We start from the raw sequence: 27,128 nt of genomic DNA on the forward strand, positions 1-27,128 counted from the left end.
CTCTCCGCTCCCCCATTATGTATGGACCAAACTTGCAACCAGGCACTGGGACCCCATTTACCTGTCTAGCTACTCTTGTACTGGATTCAGGTTTTGTGGGGTTGAAGCTTATACAATGCTTAAGTATTTACAAAGTAAATACTTAGAATAATACATCACATCAAATTACTGGAGACATGGAGATTCAGATTCCCTGTCTTCTGAGATATCGTTAAGCTATTTATCAGAAATGCTCATTAAAAAGAGTTGCTTCCCGACTAACAGCTGGCTTCCCCTCCACAACTGGAAGCCACCATAACTCTCAGCAACTCCTTGCTCTCCCAGGTGCCCATGCAACTGAGGGGTCCTGATGATTTGCTAGCTTCATTTCATCCTGTCACTTACCGGCTGGTCTGAACGTACCTAGGAGCATGTCCTCTACCTCAGTATCTCTTGCATCCAGCTCAAGACATGTGCTTAGAATGGGTTGGGGATTGAAAGGCTTAAGTGCCGTAGGCTCCTCAGTCTGACCTAAGGACAGGAGTGGTTTAGAAAACGGTGCGACGAAGCGGAACGAAAAAAACAAGGCGGTGGGCTCGAGTGTGGAGTCCTCCCCTCCGCCGCAGAGGGCGCTTTGACTTTGACAGAGTCCTACCTAAGACTGTCGAAGGCCGCTTTCCAACGGCGGCCTTCTCTACCCACTAACCTACCCCAAGGAGAGCAGATGAGAGACACCTCCGGACTCTGAAGATTACTTCGCACTCCCATTTCCCAACACAAGCTGTGGCGTAAGAGGTGCCACAACCGGAACTTCCTTTGAGATAAAGAAAAAAACGGAAGTAGGACAAAAGCGCTTCCTCAGTATTTTGCCTCAAACCGGCTCGCCTACTTTCTTCTGGAAGGGGAGGTGCTCCACTGCTCTTTGCCGCCGCACTTAGCGCGGCGGCTGGGTCCGTGTGCATGCTCAATGGCCAACTCCGCCTCCCAGCTGTCTTTCGGCGGCCCGGCCCCTTCCCAAGTTCTTGGGCCTGGGAGTGACGTACAGTGTACGTAACTGGGGGCGGGGCCTCAGGAAGAAATGTCCCTGAGCCGGAGTCTCGCGAGAACATTCCCTCTCAGTTCTCGCGCTGCTTCTTTACTCTCGTCGCGACGAGACCTTTCGAGATCTTCTCCGCCCCCACTACCGGCGCCCAGGCTGCGGCCGCTGAGCCGGAGCCGGCCTGAGTAGTGTCCTCAGCTGCCGCCCTCCTTCTAAGAACCTAGGCGCTTGCGTAGCCCTCCGCACGTCTCCCACTTGCCCCGGTTCCCTGGCCCACGCGGCCCGCTTTACGCGCGCCAGCCCCGCCGGGGTCCGTGTCTTGTCTTGCCGGCCGGACCCGGGCTCGAGCCTGAGCTGTAGCCGGCGCCATGTCGGTGGTGGGCATAGATCTGGGGTTCCAGAGCTGCTACGTCGCTGTAGCCCGCGCCGGCGGCATCGAAACGATCGCTAATGAATACAGCGACCGCTGCACGCCGTGAGTGTGGGCCAGGGTAGCCGCGTGCACTGGGGGTGGGGGGGGTAGCGTTTGCTCCGGTCTGTGACCCTCGCGGCTTGGGGAAGGCGGGCCGGGCAGTCACCTCCGTCCCGAGCCGAGGCTCTGGTGGGTAGTGGACCCCCACTGCGTTTTAGGTCACTAGGGGCCGCGACCTCTCGTGTGGGTCTGCGCCAGGGGCGAGGCTTTTTTTCTGTGGCCCGCCGGCTGAGCGAGGGCTCCGAGTGGGTACTTGGACCATTGGAGGCTGTGGGTAGCTGGAGGGAAGGCAGGCCCGGGATGTGGGATGGACCGAGGTTCTCTTTTAGAGGGCACATAACAGGCCCAGGGCGTACTGACGTCTCTTCAGCCTAGCACAGAGTTGGGAGCTTTGCACACAGCAGGAGCTTAATAAAAGTTTAATTGAACCGGTCTGGCGTCTGCCGGCAGGCGGTAAGACAGTGCAGAGGCCGGAATCCCACGTGAGTGGGGGGTGGGGTGGCGCCCGGAAGAGAGGGAGTCGGAGCACCGGAGATCTACAGATAGGGTTGGCACGGAAAGATATCAGAAAAGGATTTAATAAAATCGATGCCTTTTGGATACCTTTGCATTCACTTTGGTTTTTCACGTCGCTTCAGTATATTGAGCTGAATGTTGGGTCATTCTCTGCTGTCATTCTTTGCGCACCTATCCCTAACAGTGTTCCGCTTTCACGGTAATACATTCCAACCAGGGTGTTGGCTGCAGTTGTTAATGAATGACTCAGGGGCTCACTTTGACTTTTAGAACCTATGGTAAGTTATGGAGCCAGTATAGACACAGCGCTAAGAAATCATGACTCACCCTGGTCTTTCCTTGGATAGGGTAAGAGTCTTTTGTAGATAGAGACACCTTTCAATCCATTGGCTTTCTCCTGGACAGAATCTTTTTAAGAAGTTTCTGTTATTTGCTAGGTTCTCATTGTGTCTCATTAAGGGCCTCTGTTTTAAGGCTCGTTTTTCACCCTGCCTTTTGTTACACTTCTTCAGCAGTTTCTGGCCAACTCGATTGCTCCCTATACCAGACTGATCTTTGCTACCCAGAAGGCTGACAACATTTCCCTTAAACTTATCAAATTTCTATCCCTATTTTATACGTAACCCATGTGCTTCCCCCCAAACCCATCCCAGATCCAAAACCACAGTTTGATGTTCCTTTCTCAATTTTATTTATAGTTTTAAACTAATGCGATATAATTCACATACCATACAGTTAACCCTTTAAAGTGTACAGTTTGTTTTTAGTGTAGACACAAAATTGTGCAACCATCAACACAATTTTAAAACATTTTCATCATCCCACAAGAGAAACCCTGTACTCATTAGTAGTCACAGCCCAATTCCCAACGTTCCTATCTTCATAGTTTTTAACAGTGGGTCTAATTTGTATTTCCAGGGAAGTGTATTGTACAATGAAGTTTTAAAGTATTTAAGCATTAATTTCCTATTATTGTTTTCCTCTCTGGATCCTAGTTTGCTTCATCTGTAGAGATAGTTTTCCTCAAGAAATTAAGAGGGCTAGAGCACTGAGTTAGGCATGTAACTTTTTGGTCTTTTCCCAGCTAGAATTGAACATACTTTAGCTCCAGAGGTAAGAGAATTCCAAATATTGGAATGAAGTGTTCCTGTCCTTTCTGTTAGACTCTTATGCCCCCTTTTCTCCTTTAGACAAATAGTAACTACAACAGTTTCACCATGAATCTCATTATTTGGAACTGAAAGAGTTGTTTCAGAAAAGAATTTAATCTTCCCAGATCACAGTTAAATTTGTCCCAAAGACTGATGGGTGACCAGATACTCCATGTAATTGTGATAAGAATATCTGTTTAAATACTTAAAAGGAATTTTCCTTACATGTTCCTATATTCCCCGGAAACTTAGAGGGATGCCATACATTCAAGTAGTTTTTGAACTATGATCTCAATTAGCTTAGATTTCTGTGTTGGAGTCTTTGGCTAAGTAGAACAGGGGGGGCAGAAAGGTTGATTTTTTTTTTTTTTTTTTTAAAGTAGTGATCATGGAAGAATGGATTTATATCTCAGAGGTACACAGGGAGTGTGACATACCTTTGTTTTAGTGTGAGAGTGGAATGACATGCAGGTTCTGGAGGGTTGGGTATGGTGAAAGTAACTCATTTAAAATTGTGGGTGCAACAGGATTTGAATTCAATTTTTGAGGAGCCAGTTGAGTCTTACCTAGAAGAGACCCTTGCTTTCCCACCAAATATAGGCTTCCTTTTATTTTAGCAGATAATGAGCGCTTCTAATATGTCAGCTGTTGTGCTAAGCACTGACGGTACTCTGATAAACAAGTAAGATCCTGCCATCATGGACATGGCTAGTGGAGAAAACCAGATGCTAAACAAATATGTAATTACTGACTGTGGTAAAGGCCCAGATGGGGAAGTACGGAAAACAATGTCGGTGACCTAATTTAAATTGGATATGGGGTGGTGATGGAAGGTGCTTCTTAAAGAAGTGTCATTTGAGATGAAACCCAGAGGATGTGCAGGGTTTTAACCATGGAGGTTCGTGGTGGGAGCGAGGAAGAGTTGTTCCAGGCAGAAGGAATAGCAAGTGAGGAAGAATTGAGGCACACTTGACAGACTGAGAGGACTATAGCCACTTGAAAAAACGCTGTGAATTGAATCTGCAGAAAAGTTAGGCAAGGCAAGTTAGATATGGCAGGGCTTTGTAAATCATGTTAAAGATTTTTATCTAGTTGCTGTGGGAGGTGATCCAGTTGATATTTTAAAGATGTGATTGGCTTTTTTGTGGAGAATGGATTCACTGAGAAGGGCAAGAGAAGAAGCCGGATGATGCTTAGGAGGATATTGCAGTCATTTGGTCCACGTGGGAGTTTATGTTGCTCTCCACCAGTGTGGAAGCATGGGAGAAAAGTGTGGGCAGCTTAGAGATAAACTTTGGAGTTTTAAATTATGAGTGTCGTGTTGATATTTCATGACCATAGGCTTTGGAATAAGATAGAAAGCCTATTTTTATATTTAGTTGGATTATTACAGTAGAAAGAGTACAACCTTAAAGCTTCTTTGGAATAAAAATGTTAACGGACTGACAAACATTACAGGAGTTAGTTGGGCCGTACTGTACAAAATTTAAAATTTAGAGGGTAGGGCTTCCCTGGTGGCGCAGTGGTTGAGAGTCCGCCTGCCGATGCGGGGCACGTGGGATCGTGCCCCGGTCTGGGAAGATCCCACATGCCGCGGAGCGGCTGGGCCCATGAGCCATGGTCGCTGAGCTTGCGCGTCTGGAGCCTGTGCTCCGCAACGGGAGAGGCCACAACAGTGAGAGGCCCGCGTACCGCAAAAAAAAAAAAATTTATAGGGTAGAGATGAGTTACCTAAGAAGATAATTAATTCTGTGTGTGAATAGTTTATTTTATCATTTTCATGGACTTAGTTCCTCATAAAACAGTATATTAGGAATTTGAAGAGATGAAATTGTCTGTTAATAACTGCCCTTCAGAGCAAAAGCTGAAACTAAGGTGAGTTCTGGCTAACTGGCAGATTAATATCTGATACCTTATTTGTGCAAGAAAAGCGTTCCTCTATGGAGTGAATATCTTTACACATTGTAGATCTAAGTAGAGCATCAGGATGACTGGATCTTTTGGGTTCAGTGAATAGGAAAGTTGATTGGTTAACTAAAGCTTCAGATTGCTAACACTTCTCATGTCTAATTGAGGTTATCAAAGTAGTTTCTTAGACTTTTAAGAACTAAAATACAACTTTGTATATAGAATTGGTAGGTGCAGTCCACAGGAACTTTGTCATCAGGTTCTAAATTGGGTTTCCTAAATTAAAACTTTTTCTGACTTAATAAAATACTTGTTTGCTTTAACAACAACAACAAAAATAAAGTGCTAAGTAAAATTGTTTCCTCTCTAATTATTTGCTGTTTGCTGTCTATCCTTGCATAACTTTTTCTAGACTTCTACAAATATATGGGGGCATGTGTGCCCACATAAACAAATAGGATCATACTATATTTTGTAACTATTTTCTTTCACTTATACTTTAGACATCTTTCAGAGTCAGTAAATATGAATTTACCTCCTTAAGTACATAATAGTCCATATTATGGCTTTAACATGCTTTCCTCAGGTGTTGTTTGTTTCTAAATTTTTGCAATTAGAAATAGTCTTCAGCAAGTCTTTTATATTTATGTTTACATGTTAATACTTTTATTTTTATTGGATAGATTTCAAGGTGTGTAATTGGTGAAAGGATATATATGCTTAAAATTTCAGTACCTATTGCCAGAATACTTTACAAAAATTTAAGGGATTAAATTTGCACCAGGAATGTAAGTGATTTCTCTGTTTCACTGGGGTTTGTGAGGATTATGAATTAAAATTATATAAAATATTTAGCATAATGCCTGTCACACAGTAAATACTGCTCAATTATTTGCTCATATTGCTATTATTACCTTTTTGTATTTTTTATTAATTCTCTTTATTAACGGACCATATATTGGAACAGTAAAATGAAATCTATGGAAGTTTGCCTTTAGGGTTTATCAAATAAATATGTAGCTTTTAATGTGTAAATCTTACTCAGGAGTTTGTGCTTCTTAAGGAACTGCATATCTTGCTAGTATGAGTTGTTTGATCTGTTCGATATCAACTGTTTTGGGTATTTTCTAGTTCTGGGCTAAGGCAATGACCATGGGGTACTCTGATTAACCTAATAAGCATTTCCATGCCAGTTTTGGTTGCTTCTCTTATTTGATAGTCTAAATACTATTGTAGGTTCTCTGAAAAACTCATTTTCTTATTTTGTTTAAGAAATTGAATTAGAGTCACAGCTGTCTGAATATTCTGAGAGTGGTCCTACACACACTTATAAACATGAAACTACCTTTTAAGGATCTGTGCCAGTTGCAGCTGTTCATAACATCCTATCAGAATATGCATAAATGTTTGGTCAGTGGTATCTTTTACTCAGGAAAGAGAACAACGGCTATTCTCTGGTTTATAAAGATGATTATTTCTAGGACTTAAAGATTAGAACAGATAAGTCTTGAACTTGATTTAAATTAACTTTGTGTAATGTCAGCCTGTAATTTGGAATGGAGGAAAGGTGATCAGTCAAGTAGCAAGTGTCTTGAGTACTGCCGTTTTTAGCAGCATTAACTTGGCTTTGTGTAAAGTATAGAGGGAAGTGTAAGATAGAGTCCTGCTGTGGTGATGTAATCATTCTAGTTGGAAATATGAATGACGTAAAGCAACAGTAAATAGAATAAGAATAGAGAGTACAATTATGGGCAGGGTTATTAAATATAGACCTTAACCGTACAAGTTCAGAGGACAAGTCACATCTGTGGGGGATGGAGTGATAAGGAAAGGCAGGAGTGGGACTTGAACAAACAGGATTAGAATACATGAAGAAAGGATTGGGACAGTCTGCGTGAAGGTATAGAAGTAGGAATAAATCTAGAGGGGTTGGTAGGCAGTACAAAAGTATGTATGGGGACTTCCCTGGTGGTCCAGTGGTAGAGAGTCTGCTTTCCAGTGCAGGGGTTGTGGGTTCGATCCCTGGTCATGGAACTAAGATCCCACGTGCAGTGGGGCAACTAAGCCCACGTGCCACAACTGCTGAGCTTGGGCACCTCAACGACAGAGCCTGCGTGCTGCAAACTACAGAGCCCACGTGCTCTGGAGCCTGCGTGCTGCAACTAGAGAGAAGCCTGTGCGCTGCAAGGAGGATGCAGCCAAAAAAAAAAAAGTATGTATGTGTGGGACTTGGAGTTTGATAGTCCTGATTTGGAATCCTGAACTCTATTACTAGTTATGTTTCTGGGCACATTAACTTGCCTTTATTCAGTTCTTCATTTACAAAATTGAGTCAGTAATAGTTCTTGTCTCAGAGTATTTGGGAGAATCGAGTGTAGAATGCTTAGCACACTGCCTGGCATATGAAGGCTCAAAAATGAAAGCTGTGGGACAAGGGAGCTTGACCTGCTTGGATGAAAGAGAGGCTTCCTGCCATAGATAGGGATTGCATGCAGGCTATGTGAAATTTTGGAATTTCCTGGTGAGTGGGAAATAGTATCAATACATATTTCCTTTAAATATCTTGTTCCCTGTCTAAATTCTGACAGAATCATTCAGCCACTGAAGATTTTTTAGAGTGTTTGTTGAGGAGAAACAAACTTAATGGGGGTATTTAGCTTCTCTCTCTGTTTTTTTTTTGCGGTATGTGGGCCTCTCACCGTTGCGGAGCACAGGCTCTGGACGCGCAGGCTCAGCGGCCATGGCTCACGGGTCCAGCTGTTCCGCGGCACGTGGGATCTTCCTGGACCAGAGCACGAACCCATGTCCCCTGCATCGGCAGGCGGAGTCCCAACCACTGCGCCACCAGGGAAGCCCTCTTTTTAAAAGAATTACTTAATTTTTTAGGATTACATAGCAGTATTTACCTAAATAGTAATGGCCATCTCTGGTGGGAGGGTGTTGGTTGTGGAGTTACTGATAATCCCTATTTTCTTTTTTGTACTTTTCTAATTTTCTATGATGAACTTGCACTGGAAAGCACTGAATAGGTTCTAGCGTTGGCCCTAAAATTTGACGTAATCTTTTGGGGCCTTTTTTCACATTCAAATATTAGATTTCTTTATGTAAGATTTTAGTTTAAAAACCCCTTCAATTTGTGCTGTGTAACATCTACCCTCATTCAGTTGTCCTTTTGAAAGGGAAATGGTAGAACTTTTTTTTTGTGTGTGTGTGTTACGCGGGCCTCTCACTGTTGTGGCCTCTCCCGTTGCGGAGCACAGGCTCCGGACGCGCAGGCTCAGCGGCCATGGCTCACGGGCCCAACCGCTCCGCTGCATGTGGGATCCTCCCGGACCGGTGCACGAACCCGTGTCCCCTGCATCGGCAGGCGGACTCTCAACCACTGCGCCACCAGGGAAGCCCGGTAGGACTTTTTATTCCTCATGATTTTAAAGATGGCTGAGTGGGTTTTAGTGGATAGTTTGAGAAGGTGAAGCACAATTTTCATAGTAAACTGGTATATTTTTGGTTTGTTCTTTTTTTTTTTTGTCTGTGCCATGTGTCTTGCGCGATCTCAGTTCCCCAACCAGGGATTAGACCCAGGCTATGGCAGTGAAAGCCCAGAATCCTAACCACTAGGCCACCAGGGAACTCCCTAGTTGGTATATTTTTTTGTATGAAACTCAGACCAAGGTTTCATTGGAGGTTTAGTAATAGCTAATGTTATTTATTGCCAGTCTCTGATAAAAGTCCTTTAAAAGTGGATCAACAAATTTAATAATTATAGCAACCATATTAGGTAGGTGTGGTAATTTCCCCCATTTTAGAGATGAGCAAATTGAATTTCAGAGCAGTTAATTAACAGGTCACACAGCTAGAAAGGTAGAGAAGGGATTCAGACAGACGCATATTGTCTAATTCTAGAGCCTGAGCTCTTTTTACTGTACATGTGTTCAACTCAATCAAATTGACCATAAAGTAGAAAAGCTAAGGATTCCTTTCTTTAATGTACTAGTTGGCTTGTTATAAACTTTTTTTAGAATGTAAGAATTATGTAATAATAATGATTTTCTATAATGTGATAAGAAAAGTGTGAATTCTGCCCATACTTTGCAAAAGTTATGCCTGTTTGAGGTGTAATTGCTATATTATGTGGTAAAGATTGATGTTCCATTAGTGACATTTGATTGCTTTGTAAGAAGTTGGGAACTGTTTGTAGTGTGTGCATATATAGGAGAATAAAAGGATGAATAATTTGAACTGAGACAAACTTCTATTTAGCTTTTCAATATATACGAACCATTTCCTATCTATTACTTCTAAGGCATATGGAGATTTTAAGAGTAAGTAAAAATGTTAACTGACTTCAAAGAGAATATTACCTAGAGCAGCTCTGTACAGTAGAACATTGTGTGATGATGGAAATGTTCTACATTCACATTGCCCTAAGTCCAGTAAGTTTTTTTGTTTTAATGGAAATGCATTTATTTATTTATTTATTTTATTTTACTTTTGGCTGTGTTGGGTCTTAGTTTCTGTGTGAGGGCTTTCTCTAGTTGTGGCAAGCGGGGGCCACTCTTCATCGCGGTGCGCGTGCCTCTCACTATCGCGGCATCTCTTGTTGCGGAGCGCAGGCTCAGTAGTTGTGGCTTACGGGCCTAGTTGCTCTGCGGCATGTGGGATCTTCCCAGACCAGAGCTCGAACCTGTGTCCCCTGCATTAGCAGGCAGATTCTCAACCACTGCGCCACCAGGGAAGCCCAGTCCAGTAAGTTTTAAGCCAAATCTAATAAGTTTTAAGAGGTAGAAACAATTTTTACTTGAGAGGGATTAGGAAGGCATCACAAGTGTGTGATATCTCTGGAGAGTGAGTGAGATTTAGAAGGACCAGGGCATTTCAGGTGGCAAAAGTGGTAGAGCAAAGCAGGAGGATTGGAAGACTATTTGACTTGTGTTGGGGCACTGTGTGCTTGAGATTGCACCTGGAAAATGGGGGTGGGGTTGGGATTGTGAGAGGCCTTAGGTTCTACATTAAGGATTCTGGACCCTATTTGCTGGTAATGTTTTTGTTTGCAAGGTAATTAGAAGCAAGACAGATTCAGAGTTACCAAGGTAGAATAGGAAGTTAACCCTTCAACGGACATACAATAAAGTTGGGAACATTAATTTTTTCATTCTTAGAGCTAGTATTGTTTTGAGGAGATGAAGGCTTGAAAAGAGGGCTGCAGGAAACAATGGAAGATAAATAATGTTGGCTTTTAGTTATGTTGGGATTGAGGTATTGATTGGTGGGATGCATCTTAGAAATTCAGATCTGGTGGCTTTTAGAAAGATGCAGGTTTGCATGCATAGGCTAGAAGGAGTGGACAGGGTGAATGGAGTAGGTAAGATTACGGTGGACAATTTCCTAAAGGGCTGTATGGGCTGTAATAGGGGAGACATATAAGTGGTACTCAGGAATTTTTTTTTTTTTAAAGTGATAGGTGGTATATTTGCAGAAAGGCTGAGCTTGACACCTGTGCTCTAGAGGGGCTACCCCCAGCATGTTCTAGGCCCATAGAGCTTAGGGTTCATAGGAAATCTGATGAAATCCTAGGCTGTGTCATATTGATTCAGGGCATAGCTGCCTGTAACTGCTCTGGGAGATTGGCTCACAGGGATTCTTGCACCATTGGTTGGAAAGGGCCACTGAGGCACAGAGAGGCTGAGCATTCTGCCAGTTTGTACAGGGCTGGCAAGTTTATCAAAGTAAAACAGTTCTACTTAATTAATAGGTCATCTAATGTGGTCAGATTTGGACCAAGGCAGTATGGCTGCAGAGCTCTTATTCTTACTCATTCCACTAAATTTGAAGAATTAGGGGTCCAGGGAGGATAGAGAGAGGGTCAAAGCTAGCTAGAGTGTAAAGTTTGGAGAAACGATCTATAGTCCTGATTCCCATTGCTTTCAGATTGTATGACTCTGGACAAATTTACTTATTAATACCTTTTTGGACTCAGTTTCCTCTCCTATAAAGTGGGAATAAGATAGGGTGCTTATGAGGATTAAATGAGATAGTGCATATAGGCAATTTATGCAGTCATTATTATTAAGTAGGAGGAAGAGACGGCTTTACTACCTGAGGGAGAAATGGACTCTGGGAAGAGCTTTGTCTTTTGGATTTTTTGGGGGTGGCATGGGTGAATTTGATCTTATTTTATCTTGTGAGAAATCATCTACTGGAAAGGGAGGTGACAAATATATACAAGGTTCCAGAGTGAAAAACTGGGGGAAGCATAGAGGCCATGATAGCAAAAACATCAACTCCAATATAACTGACTTTTTAAGCTTAAACACAGTGTTTTAAAGTGTTTATACCTTTAAGCAAGTTTCAATTTTGCTTTCTAAATTAAGCAGCATATAGATCAAACCAGCAGGTAGTGTATGAATTGATTTGGAAGAATGTGTTCAGAAGTGGGAATGAAGTTCCTTGTCAGAAATTGAGTCTTTAAAAAAAAAAAAAGAAATTGAGTCCTTGGAAACTAGTTCTAGAAAAATAACTTTTTATGTATTCAGTATTTACAATAGGACAAGAGTTGTTTTCAGGGTTTATAGACTATTCTCTTTGTGAAGTTATGAGCTATTCTGAACACAAAGAACATTTTATTGATGTATTGATATGAGGGTATACTATTTTATATTGGAATTTTGAATACCAGACTTGAAGAATTAGAAGATAGTGGAGACTTGTTAGTCCACCTCTCTCTCACTTGTACTTCAACATCTAAGTGATGAACTCCCATTATTCTAAGAAGCAGCACATTCCATGGACAGTTTACTCAGTAGAAAGGTCAAAATCATAGACTTACTGTGTGCAGGTTAAAAAAATAGGGCTTTTTGGCTAAGAAATTTTTGCTGCGCTGCGAGGTTTGTGGGATCTTATTTCCCTAAACAGGGATCGAACTGTCCCCCCCCTTGCAGTGGGAGCACGGAGTCTTAACCACTGGACCGCCAGGGAAGTCCTTGCCTGCTTTGGTTTTGGATGTAATAATTACAGTAAGGTTTGATGCTTAAATGCTTGTTTTGTCTTCTAGGGCTTGCATTTCTTTCGGTCCTAAGAATCGTTCAATTGGAGCAGCAGCTAAAAGCCAGGTAGAATTTTGTTTTTCCCTAAAGTGACTTTTTTATGTGGTTTGTCCATCCTTCCCATTCAGCAAGTATTTCAGTGCCCATTATGTGCCCAACACTGCGAGCCCCTGGGTGTAAAACTGAGAGAGATGAACCTGATCCTTCTTATGTACTTCAGTGAGAAGCAAATAGCTTATTAAAATAGCATGAACATATATAATCTGTTTAATGCAAAGTGCTAAGGTGTATTTATCCAGATATTGTTTAAGCAGGGTTTGCTTGTTCCTGGGTATTTTATTTTTTAAATTTTTTCCTGGGTATTTTAAATGCTCGTTAAAGTGTCTTGTTCTGTCTTCATCACTCATATTTAAGGTCAGTGTTGATCAAGGTTCTCAAGGAAGGAAAACATACTTGTAGAAGCACACTTATCATTAGTTTACTTTTAAACCATGAACCTGACACATTTGCTGGTTCCTCTGTAACCAGAGCAGCAGAACCTGAAGAGTTCTATTTTCCTGAGTGTCTGAGGTTGCTATAAAATTAAGGAGTTGCATGTTAGATGTTTTAATAGTTCAATCTGGAGCAATGTATAGAATGAATAACTGTCTCTTTTTCTGGACCAGGCAGCGCCTAAGAGTTATAAACCCAAGAAAATGGTGCTTGGCCAATTTAATTAAATTGGGTTTTTTATAATCTCATTTTCAGAAAGTTCAAGATGTTTTAGGAGACAGTAGATAGCAAGCACAGAGCTGTTTTGAAATGTCTTTCCTTCTAAAATTCCAGTGAATTCTTCCTGTTTTTAAACTTGCTTTCATTATTGAGAATAGTTATTGTACTAAACTGGCTGCCTAGTTCTAGGTTGACATAGTTATTGTGATACTGAGTTTCTACTTGGCAGCTTACTGAAACAGGGCCTGACTTTGGAGCCCTCATATTGTTTTACAAAAGAACTTCTGTTTGTGCCTTTTGACATTCCTGATGCAGAGGAGCTCTGCTGTTTTTCCTTGGGACTTGTTGCACTTACTTCTGCATTGGGAAGAGGAGCCTATAAGTCTTAAGCAGAAGTTCATTCTTAAATTTTTTGAATATCCTTTGCCAGCATTTTTCCCATAAATTATAATACTTTATTCTAGAGAAATTAGAAAATATAGATGTAAAAGTGTAAGGAATTTGGAAGTTAGCATACTACCATTATCCAAAAATCACTGTTAATATCAATGTGTAACCTTTTGTACTCTTTCTAAGCATATAAAGGTTTTTCTCCCCACCCCAAGAAAGTGACATCATATCATATAGATACTTGTCTCCAGACTTCTAAAATAATCTTAACCATTGTATGGATATGCCATAATTTATTTACCCATTCCCCTGTCATTTACCCTCTAGGCTCTTTGCAGTTTTCTGCTGTGATAAATAATGCTGTCAGTTTATTTGCATTATCTTTGTGGGCTTAGTGTCATCTTTTTTTCCTTTATGGTAAGTTTTCTTCACTAGAATAACTGAATTGATACATACTGCCAGATTGACCCCTGGAAAGTTCGAATCACAAACTATGGATAATTTTTAAAAGATAAAAATTATTTAATGTAAATGTTTGTTAGAAGTTTAAGAACAGAGAATATTTTTATAAGGGTAATGACCTGTCTTCATGAGGAAGTAAGGCAATCTGGGCTCTGGTTCTAGCCCTGCATGTGACCTGTACAGGTCCCTCACTCCTCACTTCACAAGCTAGCAGGCATCGTTCAGAAAGGTTTAGTGCTGAAGAAAACTAACTCAGAAGGAAACTGATTCTAATTTAATCCTGAGATTGTTGAATTTTTTTTTTCATAATTTAATTGCTAATAGTCTTTCCACTCTTTGACTCTGATACACTTTTTCTTAGGTAATTTCCAATGCAAAGAACACAGTCCAAGGATTTAAAAGATTCCATGGCCGAGCATTCTCTGATCCATTTGTGGAGGCAGAAAAATCTAAACTTGCATATGATATTGTGCAGTTGCCCACTGGGTTAACAGGTATAAAGGTAAGGTTTTCAAGATAATACCTTAATGATTGAAATACGGTATTTTATGTTATCAGGTCATTGTATATTATACCATTCTACTTTCAAGTTGTAATGAAAATGGTTACAAATGCTTTGGAAAGTCTTTTGCTTGTAAAGACCATTGGCATTTTTTGAATAATCGGGATTTTATTTGGGAGCCATAGGTGGCACTGTTAATAGGGGTTGGACAGATAGGTGGTAATGATGTGAAGTTAACTGCCGTTGCTACTTGTCTTGTTGACTAATGCAGCAGTCTTGCTGGTATGATTTTAGTGAATGACTTCCGGAAGAGCAGGCAAAGAAATCAACACTTTAAAGTCACTGCCAGATATGTGGTCATACTCTTTTTTTTTTTTTTTTTTTTTTTTTTTTTTTGCGGTACGCGGGCCTCTCGCTGTTGTGGCCTCTCCCTTCACGAAGCGCAGGCTCAGCGGCCATGGCTCACGGGCCCAGCCGCTACGCGGCATGTGGGATCTTCCCGGACCGGGGCACGAACCCGTGTCCCCTGCATCGGCAGACGGGCTCTCAACCACTGTGCCACCAGGGAAGCCCTGTGGTCATACTCTTGACAGTAGGATTTGAAAGGTGTTGTTCTTTTGGGGAAAAGGGAGTTTAGTCTTTGCTATCTCTGCAACATCTAGGAGAGTCTCTTTGTGAAGCATGCAGTGAACTGATCATACAAAAAAGATTAGAGGCTGAGGGATGGGTACGGTGAACACATCTGTCTTTCTTGCACTCAGGTGGTAAGAGGAATCCAGAAGGGTATTTGAGCTTTTCAGGCAACTGAGTTTAGAGAGAGGAAATGTGGTGTTTGAGACACCCCGTTTGGAGAAATAAGGATCATGGGAACAGGTTCAAAATCCAAGAGATGATGAGAATTGTGGGGAAAAGGTAGTTAATTGTGCCGTTGTAGCTAAGAATTCAGTTGAAAATGGAAGTGAAGAATTTTGATAACTGAAAAATGATCACTGGTTTACTTATGGTATTTTCAGCAATAATTTTAGAACAGTTTGAATGGACCTACTAATGGATAAATATGGAGTGCAGAGGAGGAAAAAAGGAAAGGGAGCTGAGGAAATGGGGGATACTTACAGTCAAGAAAGAAATACGATGAGTATTGGCAGATTTAGTCAGAAGTGTTACAGGTGCCAAAGGATAAAGAGACTAGGGAGAAGAACTGGGAACAAGTGGATCCAAGTATGAGCTTGGAGGAATTGATGAAGACTTAAATGAGGGAAGAAGAGGTAGCTTTGAAAGAGGCTCACTGGGAGGGTTATTTTCCCATCTTTATCATGCAATAAAGTGAGACACTTAAATTCTAAACCAGAATAAATTATGGTTGGGCTGGGGAGTGAGAAGGTGGTGTTCAAGTTGAGTTGGAGCAGGAACTAAAAGAAGAAAGTGACATTTTTCTGGTCTGGGTTGTACTTGGGGAGTATGGGCATGTGGAATAGGACCTTACCTTACTTAGGCAGTCTTTTCAACATTTAAAGTTTGTAACTGTTGTCAAAGTTGCATATCTTTATCCAGGTGTAGGATATCTTGAAGCTTTGTTTGTCGTTTATTTTTTTTTTAATTTTTATTTTTTTTTGCTGTACGCGGGCCTCTTACTGTTGTGGCCTCTCCCGTTGCGGAGCATAGGCTCCAGACACACAGGCTCAGCGGCCATGGCTCACGGGCCTAGCTGCTCCGTGGCATGTGGGATCTTCCCGGACTGGGGCACGAACCTGTGTCCCCTGCATCGGCAGGCGGACTCTCAACCACTGCGCCACCAGAGAAGCCCTGTTGTTTATTCTTTAATTCAACAAGTATTTATTGTGTCAAGTTTGTCCTCCATGTTGGGGCTATGACAGTGAACAAATCTGACAAAAACCATTGCGTTAGACTGGATCCTAATTTGGGATGATGATCATAAAGTCAACACAGTAAACAAAGTAAAATACACACAGTACGTCAGATGGTAAAATAGTTTCCACCACCAGATCCCTTTATGGAGGGACAGTGTGGGTTATAGTGAACCATACCAATTTGCTTCTGCCCAGGTAATTGTCTTCAAGTTTTGTTGGTACTCACAACGTACCATTTACATAGTGGTCCTCATCTCCAGGTATCATGCTTGACCAGCATGTTAAAAAGCTAAAAGTGACCTTCAAGTTATTTTCACTTCTAAAACTAGCTTTCTTAATTCCTTCCTGAGTTAATGTTCCATTGATGATTTAGAGATTATTCATTGTAGGTTTTTAGGACATGAAGAAATATTAAGTTTAGATCCTTTCGTTTTTTTATTGCAGGTGAAATACATGGAGGAAGAGCGAAATTTTACCACGGAGCAAGTGACTGCCATGCTTTTGTCCAAACTGAAGGAGACAGCAGAAAGTGTTCTTAAGAAGCCTGTCGTGGATTGTGTTGTTTCGGTGAGTTTGATCCCTACACACTATTTGGGTATTGCATGAAGAAGCAGAAAGAAGAAAGCTGTTAATTGAAATTAAAATTGCTTTTTGTCTTAGGTGGTAATGGTTATTTTAAGAATTTATCAAACTAGTTCTCATAATCTTGAATATTTTTTTCTGCCCCCTAGTTTTTGCTCATGATTCTGTTATTCTGTCTGTTTAAAGGCTTATCTCTAAGCCCACTTCTTCCTGGATTCCTTCTAGCACCTAGCGTTAGTGCCTGGCACATGGTAGCCACTTGTTTGTTGAATGAGTTGAATACTCTCAATTAGAAGTGCTGTTCTTTTCTTGATTTCTATCTCTGTATATTGGCTGTTTTTGTATCTAGCGCTAAAGGCAATGCAGCAGTAGACTTCATCTTGTCTTTTCCATTTCCCTATTTAGATAGAAGCCTGGCTGTTTGTAGCTTTGTGCTTGTAGTATGGTGAAGTCCATAGGGACTGTTGAAATTTGGGTGGTTGTATTGGCCTCTCCAATGAATCTCCTCATTCTGCCGTTGTTATCTGGTATTTTAGCTCTTTGGCCTCCTTTGCCTTTTTTTTTTCTTTTAATGTCTTTATTGGAGTATAATTGCTTTACAGTGGTGTGTTAGTTTCTGCTTTATAACAAAGTGAATCAGTTATACATATACACATGTTCCCATATCTCTTCCCTCTTGCATCTCCCTCCCTCCCACCCTCCCTATCCCACCCCTCTAGGTGGTCACAAAGCACCGAGCTGATCTCCCTCTGCTATGTGGCTGCTTCCCACTAGCTAGCTATTCTACATTTGGAAGTGTATATGTGTCCATGCCACTCTCTCTTTGTCACAGCCTACCCTTCCCCCTCCCCACATCCTCAAGTCCATTCTCTAGTAGTTCTGCATCTCCATTCCTGTTTTACCCAGAGGTTCTTCATGACCTTTTTTTTCCATAGATTCCATATATATGTGTTAGCATACGGTATTTGTTTTTGTATTTCTGACTTACTTCACTCTGTATGACAGACTCTACGTCCATCCACCTCACTACAAATAACTCAATTTCATTTCTTTTTATGGCTGAGTAATATTCCATTGTATATATGTACCACATCTTCTTTATCCATTCATCTGTTGATGGACACTTAGGTTGCTTCCATGTCCTGGCTATCATAAATAGAGCTGCAATAAACATTTTGGTACATGACTCTTTTTGAATTATGGTTTTCTCAGGGTATATGCCCAGTAGTGGGATTGCTGGGTCATATGGTAGTTCTATTTGTAGTTTTTTAAGGAACCTCCATACTGTTCTCCATAGTGGCTGTATCAATTTACATTCCCACCAGCAGTGCAAGAGTGTTCCCTTTTCTCCACACCCTGTCCAGCATTTATTGTTTCTAGATTTTTTGTTGATGGCCATTCTGACCAGTGTGAGATGGTATCTCATTGTAGTTTGGATTTGCATTTCTCTGATGATTAATGATGTTGAGCATTCTTTCATGTGTTTGTTGGCAATCTGTATATCTTCTTTGGAGAAATGTCTATTTAGTTCTTCTGCCCATTTTTGGATTGGGTTGTTTGTTTTTCTGATATTGAGCTGAATGAGCTGCTTGTACATTTTGGATATTAATCCTTTGTCAGTTGCTTCATTTGCAAATATTTTTTCCCATTCTGAGGGTTGTCTTTTGGTCTTGTTTATGGTTTCCTTTGCTGTGCAAAAGCTTTTAAGTTTCATTAGGTCCTATTTGTTTATTTTTGTTTTTATTTCCATTTCTCTAGGAGGTGGGTCAAAAAGGATCTTGCTGTGATTTATGTCATAGAGTGTTCTGCCTATGTTTTCCTCTAAGGGTTTGATAGTTTCTGGCCTTACATTTAGGTCTTTAATCCATTTTGAGCTTATTTTTGTGTATGGTGTTAGGGAGTGTTCTAATCTCATACTTTTACATGTACCTGTCCAGTTTTCCCAGCACCACTTATTGAAGAGGCTATCTTTTCTCCACTGTATATTCTTGCCTCCTTTATCAAAGATAAGGTGACCATATGTGTGTGGGTTTCTCTCTGGGCTTTCTATCCTGTTCCATTGATCTATATTTCTGTTTTTGTGCCAGTACCATACTGTCTTGATTACTGTAGCTTTGTAGTATAGTCTGAAGTCAGGGAGCCTGATTCCTCCAGCTCCATTTTTCATTCTCAAGATTGCTTCGGCTATTCGGGGTCTTTTGTGTTTGCATGCAAATTGTGAAAATTTTTGTTCTAGTTATGTGAAAGATGCCAGTGGTAGTTTGATAGGGATTGCATTGAATCTGTAGATTGCTTTGGGTAGTAGAGTCATTTTCACAATGTTGATTCTTTCAATCCAAGAACATGGTATATCTCTCCATCTATTTGTATTATCTTTAATTTCTTTCATCAGTGTCTTATAATTTTCTTCATACAGATCTTTTGTCTCCTTAGGTAGGTTTATTCCTAGATATTTTATTCTTTTTGTTGCAGTGGTAAATGGGAGTGTTTTCTTAATTTCACTCTCAGATTTTTCATCATTTGTGTATAGGACTGCCAGAGATTTCTGTGCGTTAATTTTGTATCCTGCTACTTTACCAAATTCATTGATTAGCTCCAGTAGTTTTCTGGTAGCATTTTTAGGATTCTCTGTGTATAGTATCATGTCATCTGCAAACAATGACAGCTTTACTTCTTCTTTACCAATTTGCATTCCTTTTATTTCTTTTTCTTCTCTGATTGCTGTGGCTAGAACTTCCAAAACTATGTTGAATAAGAGTGGTGAGAGTGGGCAACCTTGTTTTTGTTCCTTATCTTAGTGGAAATGGTTTCAGTTTTTCACCATTGAGGATGATGTTGGCTGTGGGTTGGTCATATATGGCCTTTATTATGTTGAGGAATGTTCCCTCTATGCCTACTTTCTGCAGGGTTTTTATCATAAATGGGTGTTGAATTTTGTCGAAAGCTTTCTCTGCATCTGTTGAGATGATCATATGGTTTTTCTCCTTCAGTTTGTTGATATGGTGTATCACGTTGATTGATTTGCGTATATTGAAGAATCCTTGCATTCCTGGAATAAACCCCACTTGATCGTGGTGTATGATCCTTTTAATGTGCTGTTGGATTCTGTTTGCTAATATTTTGTTGAGGATTTTTGCATCTATGTTCATCAGTGATATTGGCCTATAGTTTTCTTTCTTTGTGACATCTTTGTCTGGTTTTGGTATCAGGGTGATGGTGGCCTCAGAATGAGTTTGGGAGTGTTCCTCCCTCTGCTATCTGTTGGAAGAGTTTGAGAAGGATAGGTGTTAGCTCTTCTCTAAATGTTTGATAGAATTCGCCTGTGAAGCCATCTGGTCCTGGGCTTTTGTTTGTTGGAAGATTTTTAATCACAGTTTCAATTTCAGTGCTTGTGATTGGTCTGTTTGTATTTTGTATTTCTTCCTGATTCAGTCTTGGCAGGTTGTGCATTTCTAAGAATTTGTCAATTTCTTCCAGGTTTTCCATTTTATTGGCATAGAGTTGCTTGTAGTAATCTCTCATGATCTTTTGTATTTCTGCAGTGTCAGTTGTTACATCTCCTTTTTCATTTCTAATTCTATTGATTTGAGTCTTCTCCCTTTTATTCTTGATGAGTCTGGCTAATAGTTTATCAATTTTGTTTATCTTCTCTAAGAACCAGCTTTTAATTTTATTGATCTTTGCTATTGTTTCCTTCATTTCTTTTTCATTTATTTCTGATCTGATCCTTATGATTTCTTTCCTTCTGCTAACTTTTGTGTTTTTTTTGTTCTTCTTTCTCTAATTGCTTTAGGTGCAAGGTTAGGTTGTTTATTCAAGGTGTTTCCTGTTTCTTAAGGTAGGATTGTATTGCTATAAACTTCCCTCTTAGAACCGCTTTTGCTGCATCCCATAGGTTTTGGGTCATCGTGTCTCCATTGTTACTTGTTTCTAGGTATTTTTTGATTTCCTTTTTGAATTCTTCAGTGATCACTTTGTTACTAAGTAGTGTATTGTTTAGCCTCCATGTGTTTGTATTTTTTACAGATCTTTTCCTGTAATTGATATCTAGTCTCATAGCGTTGTGGTCGGAAAAGATCCTTGATACAATTTCAATTTATTTAAATTTACCAAGACTTGATTTGTGACCCAAGATATGATCTATCCTGGAGAATGTTCCATGAGCACTTGAGAGAAATGTGTATTCTGTTGTTTTTGGATGGAATGTCCTATAAATATCCATTAACTCCATCTTGTTTAATGTATCATTTAAAGCTTGTGTTTATTTATTTTCATTTTGGATGATCTGTGCATTGGTGAAAGTGGGTGTTAAAGTCCCCTACTATGAATGTGTTACTGTCGATTTCCCCTTTTATGGCTGTTAGTATTTGCCTTATGTATTGAGGTGCGCCTATGTTGGGTGCATAAATATTTACAATTGTTATATCTTCTTCATGGATCGATCCCTTGATCATTATATAGTGTCCTTCTTTGTCTCTTGTAATAGTTTTTATTTTAAAGTCTATTTTGTCTGATATGAGAATTGCTACTCCAGCTTTCTTCTGATTTCCACTTGCATGGAATATCTTTTTCCATCCCCTCACTTTCAGTCTGTATGTGTCCCTAGGTCTGAAGTTGGTCTCTGTAGACAGTATATATATGGGTCTTGTTTTTGTATCCATTCAGCCAGTCTGTATCTTTTGGTGGGAGCATTTAATCCATTTACATTTAAGATAATTATTGAGATGTATGTTCATATTCTCATTTTCTTAATTGTTTTGGGTTTGTTCTTGTAGGTCTTTTCCTTCTCTTGTGTTTCTTGCCTAGAGAAGTTCCTTTAGCATGTGTTGTAAAGCTGGTTTGGTGGTGCTGAACTCTCTCAGCTTTTGCTTGTCTGTAAAGGTTTTAATTTCTCCATCATATCTGAATGAGATGCTTTCTGGGTAGAGTGATCTTGGTTGTAGGTTTTTCTCCTTCATCACTTTAAATGTGTCCTGCCACTCCCTTCTGGCTTGCAGAGTTTCTGGTGAAAGATCAGCTGTTAACCTTATGGGGAATCCCTTGTGTGTTATTTGTTGTTTTTCCCTTGCTGCTTTTCATATGTTTTCTTTGTATTTAATTTTTGACAGTTTGATTAATATGTGTCTTGGCGTGTTTCTCCTTGGATTTATCCTGTATGGGACTCTGTGCTTCCTGGACTTGATTAACTATTTCCTTTCCCATATTAGGGAAGTTTTCAACTATAATCTCTTCAAATATTTTCTCAGTCCCTTTCTTTTTCTCTTCTTCTCTGGGACCCCTATGATTCGAATGTTGGTGTGTTTAATGTTGTCCCAGAGGTCTCTGAGACTGTCCTCGGTTCTTTTCATTCTTTCTTCTTTATTCTGCTCTGCAGTAGTTATTTCCACTATTTTATCTTCCAGGTCACTTATCCGTTTTTCTGCCTCAGTTATTCTGCTATTGATCCCATCTAGAGTATTTTTATTTATTTATTTATTTATTTATTTATTTATTAACATCTTTATTTGAGTATAACTGTTTTACAATAGTGTGTTAATTTCTCCTTTACAACAAAGTGAATCAGTTATACATATGTTCCCGTATCTCTTCCCTCTTGCGTCACCCTCCCTCCCACCCTCCGTATCGCACCTAAGCACAGAGGTGATCTCCCTGTGCTATGCGGCAGCTTCCCACTAGCTATCGAGAGTATTTTTAATTTCCTTTATTGTGTTGTTCATTGTTGCTTGTTTCCTCTTTAGTTCTTCTAGGTCCTTGTTAAATGTTCCTTGCATTTTCTTTATTCTGTTTCCAAGATTTTGGATCATCTTTATTCTCATTATTCTGAATTCTTTTTCAGGTAGACTGCCTATTTCCTCTTCATTTGTTAGGTCAGGTGGGTTTTTATCTTGTTCCTTCATCTGCTGTGTGTTTTTCTGTCTTCTCATTTTGCTTTTCTTACTGTGTTTGGGGTCTCCTTTTTGCAGGGTGCAGGTTCGTAGTTCCTGTTTTCTTTGGGGTGTGTCCCCAGTGGCTAAAGTTGGTTCAGTGGGTTGTGTAGGCTTTCTGGTGGAGGGGACTATTGCCTGTGTTCTGGTGGATGAGACTGGATTGTGTCTTTCTGGTGGGTAGGTCCACGTCTGGTGGTGTGTTTTGGGGTGTCTGGCCTTATTATGATTTTAGGCAGCCTCTCTGCTAATGGGTGGATTTGTGTTCCTGTCTTGCTAGTTGTTTGGCATAGGGTGTCCAGCACTGTAGCTTGCTGGTCGTTGATTGAAGCTGGGTCTTGGCGTTGAGATGGAGATCTCTGGGAGATTTTCGCTGTTTGATGTTACATGGAGCTGGGATGTCTCTTCTGGACCAGTGTCCTGAAGTTGGCTCTCCCACTTCAGAGGCACGGCACTGACTCCTGGCTGCAGCACCAAGAGCCTTTCATCCACACGGCTCAGAATACAAGGGAGAAAAAGTAGAGAGAGAGAGAGAGAGAGAGAGAAAGAGAGAGAGAAAAAAAGAGAGAAAGAAAGAAAGAAGGTAAAATAATATAGGGGCTTCCCTGGTGGCGCAGTGGTTGAGAGTCTGCCTGCCGATGCAGGGGACACGGGTTCGTGCTCTGGTCCAGGAAGATCCCACGTGCCGCGGAGCGTTTAGGCCCGTGAGCCATGGCCGCTGAGCCTGCGCATCTGGAGCCTGTGCTCTGCAGCGGGAGAGGCCACAACAGTGAGAGGCCCGCGTACCGCAAAAAAAAAAAAAAAAGAAAAAAGAAAAATAAAATAAAGTTACTAAAATAAGAAATAATTATTAAGAAAAATTTTTTTTTCAAAGTAAAAACAAAATGGACAGAACCCTTGGACACATGGTGAAAGCAAATGTATATAGTCGAAATCTCACACAGAACCATACACATACACACTCACAAAAAGAGGAAAAGGGGAAAAAATGATGTATCTTGCTCTCAAAGACCACCTCCTCAATTTGGAATGATTCGTTGTCTATTCAGGTTTTCCACCAATGCAGGGTACTTCAGGTTGATTGTGATGATTTAATCCTCTGCTCCTGAGGCTGCTGGGAGAAATTTCCCTTTCTCTTCCTTGTTTGCACAGCTCCTGGGGTTCAGCTTTGGATTTGGCCCCTCTTCTGCATATAAGTCGCCGGAGGGCGTCTGTTCTTCACTCAGACCTGACAGGGTTAAAGGAGCAGCTGATTCAGGGACTCTGGCTCACTCGGGCCGTGGGGAGGGAGGGGCAGGGAGTGCGGGTCGAGCCTATGCGGCAGAGGCCGGCGTGATGTTGCACCAGCCTGAGGCGCGCCGTGCGTTCTCCTGGGGAAGTTGTCCCTGGATCACGGGACCCTGGCAGTGGCGGACTGCACAGGCTCCTGGGAGGGGAGGTGTGGATAGTGACCTGTGCTTGCACACAGGCTTCTTGGTGGCGGCAGCAGCGGCCTTAGCGTCTCATGCCCGTCTCTGGGGTCCGCGCTGTGGCTTGCGCCCGTCTCTGGAGCTCCTTTAAGCAGCGCTCTTAACCCTCTCCTCATGCACCAGGAAAACAAAGAGGGAAGAAAAATTCTCCTGCCTCTTCGGCAGGTCCAGACTTTTTTGCGGTCTCCCTCCTGGCTATCCGTGGTGCACTAACCCCTTCCAGCTGTTTTCGCACCGCCAGTCCTCTCCCTGCGGTAGATCCTACGGAAGCCCTACTGAAGCCCTACTTAAGCCCGAGCCTCAGCTCCCAGCCCCTGCCCGTCCTGGTGGGTCAGCAGACAAGCCTCTCAGGCTGATGAGTGCTGGTTGGCACCAAATCCTTTGTGCGGGAATCTCTCCGATTTGCCCTCTGCCATCCTGTTGCTGTGCTCTCCTCCGCAGCTCCGAAGCTTCCCCCCTCCGCCACCTGCAGTCTCTGCTCGCGAAGGGGTTTCTAGTGTGTGGAAACCTTTCTTCCTTCACAGCTCCCTCCCACTGGTTCAGGTCCCATCCCTATTCTTTTGTGTCTGTTTATTCTTTTTTCTTTTGCCCTACCCAGATACGTGGGGAGTTTCTTGCCTTTTGGGAGGTCTGAGGTCTTCTGCCAGCATTCAGTGGGTGTTCTGTAGTAGTTGATCAACGTGTAGATGTATTTCTGATGTACCTGTGGGGAGGAAGTGATCTCTGCGTCTTACTCTTCGGCCATCTCCCAGCTCTCTCACTCCTTTGCCTTTTTATTGTTGTTGTTGTTTTTTTTTTTTTTTTTTTTGTTTGTTTTTGCGGTACGCGGGCCTCTCACCGTTGTGGCCTCTCCCGTTGCGGAGCACAGGCTCCGGACGCGCAGGCGCAGAGGCCGTGGCTCACGGGCCCAGCCGCTCCGCGGCACGTGGGATCTTCCCGGACCGGGGCACGAACCCGCGTCCCCTGCATCGGCAGGCGGACTCTCAACCGCTGCGCCGCCAGGGAAGCCCTCCTTTGCCTTTTTAAATTTTTATTTTTAAAAAATTTTATTGAAGTATAGTTGATTTACAATATTGTGTAAATTTCTTCTCTACAGCAAAGTGATTCAGTTACACATATATGTGTTCTTTGCCATTATGGTTTGTCACAGGATATTGGATATCGTTCCCTGTGCAGTACAGTAGGACCTTGTTGTTTATTGGCATCTTTTGCCTTAATTTTGGTGCATTGGTTGGCAAAGCAAGGACTGTTAGGTGGCTTATTTCACCTCACAGTGTTTTGACTGATGGATTCCTTGGTTCTTGGCTATCTAGTAAAGTAGTACTGACATTTGTCAGGAAGAATTGGCTTATGGCTCATTACCCACATTTTGGGGATTCAAAGAATAAGAATGCTACTTCCCTTAAAGAGCTCAGATTCATTACAGGCACTGTATTTCTTATATGGTTTCTGCCTTCCCCCAAATCTCTGTTGGACTTTGAGATTTGTCCCCATTTCCCCCCATCTACTGCCCTAACTTTGATTCTGAATTTTGCTCCATGTAGAAGTTAAATTGATGTAAAATGGCAAGACTGCCTGAGTGGCTTTTCCAGCTTTTGGGATCAAGTTAAAAGGTGATGAATTAAGTTATGTATTGGGGGTCCTTTTTTGGTGATTTGATAGGAGAATTTACAGGACTCAGAATAAAGCCATATTCATGGCTAAGATTTATTATAGTGAAAGGATGCAAAGCAAAATCAGTAAAGGGGAAAAGTACATGGACAATGTCTGAAGGAAACTAGATACAAGCTTCCAAGAGTCACCTTCCATTGGAGTTAGACCAGAAGTGCTTAATTCCTCCAGCAGCAAGTTGTGACAGCACGTGTGAAATGTCATACACCAGCAAAGTTCTGCCTGAGCCTTGGAGTCCAGGATTTGTATTGGAGGTCATTCACATAGGCATGTTATGCCTTGCATGTACCAAAATTCCAGACTTCCAGAAGCAAATTAAGTGTAAAGCATAAAAACTACATTGTACAAACAGTTTAGGCACAGTGAGCCACTCTTATAATTTAGGGAAAATTTTCTGTTGATTTAGGGAACTATTTATTATCCAAATTCCTAGATGCAGAAAAAGGCCAACCTTGCCATCGGGCCTAAGGATAGTGGTCTCTGGCCTCTGTGTGAACTCTTTTTTGCACAGTCTTTTCTGCACAGTCACTGCTCTAGCTTTTGGTACTATGGTATATCTGATTGCTATGTAAATAGGGCTTGGGTAGATTTTGCTTTATTTATAAATTGATTATTGTTAAAATATAAGCTTTATTTTTGGGGGAAGGTAATGGTAGCCCTTGTGTTCAAATCAAATCAAATGTGTAAAAGGGTATATATGGGAAGCTTTAGCACATCTGTTACCTAGTAAGTAGATTTTCCTTCCTAGAGGTTACCAGTTTTACCACTTTGTTACATCTTTCCCGAGGTTTTTATGTACCCAGGCAAATATGTATAGGTCCTTTTTAACTTACATTTTTCTTTTAGTATATTTTGGACAATTTACCTTATATATGTTCCATAGCAGTAAAGAGGTGCTTCGTTCCTTTTAGTGGAGCAGAGTGTCGCAGTTTATGTGTACCATAATCTGTTTAACTAGTCTCTTTTTGTTGGACATCCATGTTGCTTCCAGATTTTTTTGTTTTTAAATTGCAAAGAATACTACAATGAGTAAACTTGAAGAAGTATCATTTTGCTCTCATGTGATAAGTTTGTAGGTTATAGGCTAAATTCCTAACGTGCGATTGCTGGGACAAAGGATATGTGTATTTTAAACTTTAACAGCTGTTGTTTAATTGCCCTTTAGAGAATTTGTGCTGATTTACACTTATATCAGCAATGCATGAGAGGGCTTGTCTGACCACAGCCTCACCAGCACAGCTTATTGGTGTATTAAATAATTCTGACAGATAAATAATGGTAGCAAAGTATGTGTGATTTTAATGCTGATATTTTACTCTTTAGGTAAACTAGAACATTTTAAAATTTATGAACCATGTTGTAGTTCGCTTTTTGTGAAATGTTCCTGTCCTTTCCTCATTTTATTTTGAGTGTATGGTCTTTATTTTGATTTGTAGTTCTT

At 41.2% G+C, this 27,128-nt stretch overlaps 1 protein-coding gene across 1 annotated transcript in view; it reads left to right on the forward strand.

Annotated features, from left to right (window-relative positions):
- Positions 1 to 916: 916 nt before the first annotated feature.
- The window catches only part of HSPA4 (heat shock protein family A (Hsp70) member 4), a 51,642-nt gene continuing 25,430 nt past the window's right edge, over positions 917 to 27,128 (forward strand). The window contains exons 1-4 of the mRNA XM_059059927.2: positions 917 to 1,493; positions 12,117 to 12,174; positions 14,033 to 14,173; positions 16,486 to 16,608. Coding sequence (XP_058915910.1) covers positions 1,387 to 1,493; positions 12,117 to 12,174; positions 14,033 to 14,173; positions 16,486 to 16,608 — 429 coding nt within the window. The 5' untranslated portion in view covers positions 917 to 1,386. The remainder of the gene's footprint in view (positions 1,494 to 12,116; positions 12,175 to 14,032; positions 14,174 to 16,485; positions 16,609 to 27,128) is intronic.

Source organism: Kogia breviceps, chromosome 4, assembly GCF_026419965.1.
Source record: "Kogia breviceps isolate mKogBre1 chromosome 4, mKogBre1 haplotype 1, whole genome shotgun sequence".
Classification (NCBI taxonomy): domain Eukaryota; kingdom Metazoa; phylum Chordata; class Mammalia; order Artiodactyla; family Physeteridae; genus Kogia; species Kogia breviceps.